Source organism: Sander lucioperca, chromosome 12 (assembly GCF_008315115.2).
Source record: "Sander lucioperca isolate FBNREF2018 chromosome 12, SLUC_FBN_1.2, whole genome shotgun sequence".
Lineage (NCBI taxonomy): Eukaryota > Metazoa > Chordata > Actinopteri > Perciformes > Percidae > Sander > Sander lucioperca.
Genome location: NC_050184.1, coordinates 10,111,303 through 10,118,230, shown reverse-complemented (window position 1 = coordinate 10,118,230; position 6,928 = coordinate 10,111,303). Strand labels below are relative to the sequence as shown.

The following is a 6,928-nucleotide window of genomic DNA, read 5'->3' as shown; positions in this document are numbered from 1 at the left end:
CCTGCTCCAATGTTTAATACATTGATACATTGATTTTTTTTCTCCATTTTTAAATTTATGTCTTTTGGTTTGTTTTAATTCCAGCAGCTTAAAGGTGCAGTAGGTAAGACTAACTTTCTGTCATATTTGCTGAAACTGACCCTATGTTCCAGTAGAACTATATGAAGCAGGTAAGTTAAAAAAAAATTCTGGCTCCTCTGGCACCACCTGTAATTTGCAAAATTCCACAGCTCCCTGTTCAGATGCACCAATCATGGCCAGGGGGGGGGGGTGTCTAACTGCGTGTCAATCACTGCTCATGCACATGCATTCATTCTCTTGTGTGGGGGGAGGGGCTTAGGGGGGGAGAGGGGGAGGGGGAGAGGGACTGAGAAGTTGTCCTGGATCTTCACAATCCTACCTACAGCACCTTTAAATAGGAGCTGTAAGCATTGATTCGTTTTATCATAAGCATTATTGTTTTTTTCTTTAAATGTCGTAATCAGGCAGCTGTCGGGTGTTCACAAGGTGCTTTGTCTTATTTTCAGTGATTTCTTTGAGCAAAAACAAACTCTACCCATATTTAAATAAAAAAAATGGTATGTACCTAGTGAACTGTCCCTTCAAGAACCAACATTACAACAGTTTGGCTGAGTGCTTGGTTGCAAAATAAAAGTTTGAAGTTGTGTTTTCTGCATGGGCAGCATGCAAAGTAGGATGCTGTCCTGTACCAATCAAACACTACACATACTGTAAAGCAAACATTATGTGATTAACTGGCTCTTCTGTTCCGTCCATTCAAATGCATGCTGCTCGTCTTATTTGTAAAACCGTTACAAATTCTTTCAGGACTTGCAGATCAAACCATAGAATATTGGTCCATTTGTCCGACTCGTGAAATGTAAAGTCACCTTTTTCCCCCTGTTAATAACCCCCCCCCCTTTAGCTGTGTTAACCTGACCAGAGCTGAGCCCGGACCTGAAGCTCGTTTTGGTGGGTGGGATTGTAACGGAACCCATAATGCAGCTGTGATTCTGAGTTTCAGCTGGTTATGGGGTCCGTTTCCATCCCACAATGCACAAGACATCCTGAGCAGACGGGCGGACGTCGAGCGCTTCACCTTCAACAAGAAAACCCTTAAACATCACAAATTACGCATCATATCAGATTAGTCTGCATTTTTGAAGTCAGCTTGTTTGAAAACTGATTCCCATTATTTCAGTTGAAAACTTTATTGTTCCTTAAAAGGAAAAACAAAAATTAAAACAATGGTATTAACAGTATAGAACAATATCAAAGTATTTACAGTAAAAATACACATCCCAGCTGAGTGAGCCAAAAGTATAAAACCATAGCCTATCTAGCTTATACTCTACCCATTCTGATTCAGATGGTCCCTTCAAGGTGGAATTACAGTTTTGATTCTCGCAAATGAATAAGGAAAGTGAAACTAACACCAGTAATGCCTATGTTTAATGCTGTGTTGCCACTTTGAACAGGATATGCAGGAGTGCAATGACTGATTTTTAGTTTGTCAGATACAGAAGGTGATTTTCCTCAATGACACGTTTTCTCCCGGATTGCTGACAACAGTAAATGCAACCGGGAATTTCGTGTCAGCCAAGAATGACACCAGAACCACAAGCTTTTACTGCAAATTATTTCAGATTCTCAGTTTGTAAAATGTAATTTTTTCCTGTTTTCTGTATAGTATTTCTAAATGGATATTTCTAATAAATCTCAGAATTTTAAACTAATCAGTTAAGGTGTATATTTTTCTTACAATATCAATCACCATGAATACCTGTGCTACAAATAGACTCCCATTCATGAACCACTGAAGAGCAACTTCTCTTCACTACTAGTGTTTTTATTTATATATATATATATATATATATATATATATATATATATATATATATATATATATATATATATATATATATATATATATATACACACACACACACACACACACACACACACACATACACATACAGTACACACACGAAACTGAATTTACATCAATGTTTGACAAAGCAACACTTTCTCTAAATTCCAAGTTGCAAAAATATTACCAGTAACATTACTGGCGCCCCACTTCAGATCAGCTGTAACAGCATAATGATCCCGAATGAAAGCTAAAGCTTATTCAAGAGTTTCCTACAACAAAAGACCGCAGCTGCCGGTGTGATTTGTGTGGTTTACACCAACATGCTCAGATGAGGTGGCAGAATCCATCCATGCCCTTTGTGGGTCTCATTCGTCATCTTTCATGTAAACTGGAAGCTAAGTTCACACTGCAGGTGCTAATTCTCCAAATTCTCTACAGATGTGATGTTCTGATTAACACATTCAGATATTTTTAAACACGTTTTAAGTCAGTAATGATAATATGTCTTTGATATGCTCTACAGGATTATACATATATAGTATGTAAATCCACCAAGCAGTGACCCAGAACGGAGCATGAAGGCCTGTAGTGTGAAAATAAAATAAAGAAATTTGGGCACACGTCAGCTGGTGGAGGAGAGGGACAGAGGTGTTCCCTACACCTGCATAACCCTGTCGTACGTCGTCGTCACTCACACAGAAAGTGTCAGTCAGTAACTCGAAGGTGCTGAAGGTGAAGGGAACCTAGACAGTATCCTGTCCACGAGTTCAAGGTTTCTCTCGTGGTTTTCTCGATTGATCCTTTCGTGCATGGCCACCAGCTGGCTCATTAGATTGTTCTGCATTTCCTTCTCATGGTCCATCAACCTCTGTAGTCGGGCGTCCTCCTGCACCTGCATGGACGCGTCCATCTCTCTGAGCTGGCTGACCGTCGCTGACACTAACGTAGAGACTTGCTCCATCACCGTCGTTTTCCTTTTCTTCGATGGAATTTTGTATGCTAGAAAACAAAAAGAGACAGCCAGTCAGTAACAGGACAGAAACAGTTTTTCATCCTGTCTCTGTGCTTCAACACACTGGAAATAAAACAATGACTATGAGGTTAAAGTGGACTTTCAGCTGTAGGGGTGTTTACATCCATTAAACATTATCGTCAAATCTTCCTTTCAAATCCAATGTGTTGCGAGGCCCTATGTGAACTTGACGTGCAAGGCCCTGCTCAGGCCCGCTTCTATGAGGGTGTAAAAGCATGCATCGCACCCTCAGTTGAAATTTTAATAATAAAAGCCAAGCGCATGATGGTAGCTCTTGAAGGTCTGGCGACAAATGCTTCCTCATTCTGTGGCCATTTGTGGCAGCAGCGCACAGTTTCAGAAGGTTTTAAAACCTTAAATATGTGGACTGTTTTTCTGACTCCATGTGAGAAGACTTAATAACAACCAAAGGGCGGTGTTGTATACTTTGGTGTGTAGCGATGTGTCTGTTTTTGCCATATTTTAAGTCATAGCACATGGTGCGCAGTTTCCCCAGACAGAAAGGTTGTAGGAGATGTACGTCTAGTTACATATAACTCTTGTTAACTTCAAATGGGTTTAATAAGGGATCCAACACTTTGCTCAACACAGTAGTTATCTAAACTAGTAAGTTTCACTTGAGTGAATTAAATAGCTAGCCAGCCAGCTAACATTAAATTCCATTCATCAAATGGGCTGATAAACATAAACAATGGGCTGATAAACTTTCAACTAAAATTGAAAAAGCTTTTCTTTTAAATTCAAATTGAGTAAAGGGTTGAAATTCCGGTTAAAATGAGGTACCCGTGTATATTTTTTTTCATTTGCAAGATTAACTTTACATATAAATAAACCAACCCTGTGTTTTTTCACACAGACCGACAAAACTGAAAAGACTGTCAATCAAAGCTCAGCTTTGGAAGGGGAAGAGATGATCAAGATGAGGAGACTGAGGGAAAAAAGAAAGAGAAGGTGATGAAGATGAGAGGGGAGGAGCAGGTACGGCCCACTGCCCAGGATAGGATAGAATTATGTCTCAGTGCTGTTCAACACAAACAAACTGACCTGGTCTAATTCAAACTATGTAATAATCAGAGATATTATATGTATATGTTGGTATACAATTTGACGAAATTAGACTTCGGCAAGAAAGACAAGTGAGGAGTCACACAGAAAGGGCCAAAAAGGGAAGTGGTGTCTGTAGTGTGAATTTCCCTTTACTTGAACACTTTAATTAAACATAGTCAACATTCATGTTTAGATGTTTTGTGATCATTTTACCGTCTTCTATAATCCCAGATTGTAGTGTGGAATGGATCATTCAGTAACATTTAACCTGATACTCATGTATTACTGCTTGACTAGTCTATGTCGACACCGTTTCATTTCCGGGATTGTTCAGGTGCCGCCAGAAATTCCGCCGGATGTCCCTCATTTCGGCCGGATGTCTGTCACCTTCCGCTTCCTTTGTGTTGGCATTTTAAACTCCGGATGATTTATGAGGACTACGGTTAACTGCTCCTCAGATCTCTGCAGGGTGAACTGAGACAGCTAGCTAGACTATCTGTCCAATCTGAGTTTTCTGTTGCACGACTAAAACAACTTTTGAACATACACATGTTCCATCAGAACAAGTTCCTTCCTGAGGCTGTTTTCCAGAGGCGCCGTTGCTTCGTGCGGTGCTTAGCGCCACCCAAGACAATTGTGATTGGTTTAAAGAAATGCCATTAAACCAGAGCACGTTTTTTTCCCATCCCGGAATGCTGTGTGGACTAGCCAGACCCTCCTTCGCAGCGCTGTGGAGGAAGATCTGGCAATGCCAAACTAATGTTTGACAGATAATTTATGCTACTGCCCACTGACATGGTTTTAAAGCTTAACCAATGTTTGCTCTCCAAACGTCTTAAAATGCACATATTTAGATCAGGGGGGTATGCTCCCAAACCCCTCTAGAAGCTTAGTTTTTGGACCTTCTAAAATCCTGTCCTGTCTTAACACAATAATCAGTGAAACTGAAACACATACGTTTACTGGTGTTAATGGGCTGCAACTGTTCTGGTGGGCTGCACTGCTCGTCAACTTCGTCCCAAAGCCACAACCTCCTGATGCTCCTCGCTGACGTCAGGCGGCAGAGGTGGAGGTGTGGGACTCCACCACACCTGAACATATGAATTTTATTAGGGCTGCAACTAACGTTTATTTTCACTGTTGATTAATCTGTTGACTCTTTTCTAGATCCATTGATTAGTTGTCTAGTCTATAAAATGTCAGAAAATGGAGAGAAAAAAAATATCTGAATAGTTGCAGATTAATGATTAATTTAATAGTTTGACAACTACATTTTATATATTGTAATTTAATCTGACTTTCCGTTTAAATTTCTCAAAAACTGTACTGTAAAACCCACATGAACATTTATAGTCAGGTCATCCTGAACAGGAATCCATTAGAAATTTCAGCTAACCTATGAAGGAAAGGTTTCATGGGACAGGTCAAAGATGAATATTTGATTTTGATATGATAAATTTTAAACTCCCTTTTTAAATAAAAACAGTACAGTATAATTACTTTTATTGCATTTGGATTCCATATGATCTCTAATACAATGTCGTTTTCACTTGGTATATCAAATGTAATAAATTATTGCTGAAATCGTTTTTGGCCGCTCCAAGCACCCGTACCGTAACACCACGAATAGACGCGCATCAAACTCCAAGCAGCGGATGGTTTTTGACTCCGTTTTGACAGTTTCGTTTCCCCGCAAACGACGGCTCTATTGACCGCAGTGTGTCGTCTGGGACCTCAGGACACACACTGGACACACGACAATGTAGGTCATCCAGGTATCTTTCCTCAACACAGTAATAGCCTAAGTGAAAACACATATGCTTACTGGGGTTAATGGGCTGCAACTGTTCTGGTGGGCTGTACTGCTCGTCCTCCATTGAACCCAGATGCTTGTTAAGCTCCCTGTCGTCAACTTCGTCCCAAAGCCCGACTACAACCTCCTGATGCTCCTCGCTGACGTCAGGCGGCAGAGGTGGAGGTGGAGGTGGAGGAGGAGGAGGCGGTGGTGGTGGGGGTGTGGGACTCCGTTGACGTTTCACCGGGTTCCCCACGGCGGCATTCCCGAAAACCCGGTGGCACAGCTCATAAAACGGCCAGTCGACGCGGTCGCTCCCGCAGCGGGTCTTCTGCTGGTGGTACTTGGTGTACTGTTTCCTCAGCGCCTTCAGTTTGCTGATCACCTGCATGTGTGATCTGTACACCCCCCTCTCCGCCAGCAGTTTGGTCATCCTGTTGTAAACCACAGAGTCCTTCACCGTGCCCGTCATCTGGTCACGGATCGCCTCCGACCCCCGGATGATCAGAAGTTCTTTGATTTCGTTCTCCTGCCAGTTGTGCATCTTCTCCATGGATGTAGGATCTTCTCTTTTGCTGCAGCGTCTCTCAACTTATTACAAATACCTCCCTTGTTGTATATTTGCGCCCTTTACGTCACATTTCCGCGCCGGAAGAAGACGTGCTCAAAGCTGGTCTATGATTGAGGATCACTCACTCAGTAGCTAAAAAAGAATATACTTCCATCAATCAAGTATGAAAGTATGATACTATTTTCTTGTTTATGCTGGTGCGCTTTTAAAGCACATCTTTAAAAGAATAATACATTTCAAGTTGTTGCCATATTAGTATTAATTACAACAAAGTCTTAGTGGTATTAAATCATTGCAATACATTATAAACCACTTTACTATAGTTTAACAGTTTCACACATATTAACCACTGGACACTTAAATGAAAAGTCCATTCTCAGTGTATATGACCTGGAGTTTTACATTTTCCACATGACATTTGTGTATTGGAACTTGATTGGCTCCCACACTAGCTGTGATATCGCAAAGTAATTGTGCTTCACACTGAGATTTAAGGTGACCACAGATAAACTTTCCCTGCTTACAATTGTTGCTTTCTGTTGATCTATTGTTGAATTGATTCATTAAGTATCACTGCAGCTGTATAGACTGCTATTCAAAGAGCATTAC

General features: G+C 40.9%; 1 protein-coding gene across 3 annotated transcripts; it reads right to left on the bottom strand.

Moving 5' to 3' along the window:
- Positions 1–2,413: 2,413 nt before the first annotated feature.
- On the bottom strand, positions 2,414–6,480 carry LOC116040848 (zinc finger protein 526-like). 3 transcript variants are annotated; one of them, XM_036008295.1, is made up of 3 exons: positions 5,820–6,471; positions 4,917–4,972; positions 2,414–2,872 (listed from the first exon to the last, which is right to left on the bottom strand). In XM_036008295.1, the coding sequence occupies exons 1-3, from the start codon at positions 6,299–6,301 to the stop codon at positions 2,583–2,585; spliced, it is 828 nt and encodes a 275-aa protein (XP_035864188.1). In that variant the 5' UTR covers positions 6,302–6,471; the 3' UTR covers positions 2,414–2,582. The 3 variants fall into 3 exon arrangements, with proteins under 3 accessions (XP_035864188.1, XP_035864189.1, XP_031142408.2); XM_036008296.1 differs by lacking the exon at positions 4,917–4,972 and having other exon boundaries at positions 5,779–6,470; XM_031286548.2 differs by lacking the exon at positions 2,414–2,872 and having other exon boundaries at positions 4,948–5,044; positions 5,779–6,480.
- Between the last annotated feature and the right edge of the window lie 448 nt (positions 6,481–6,928).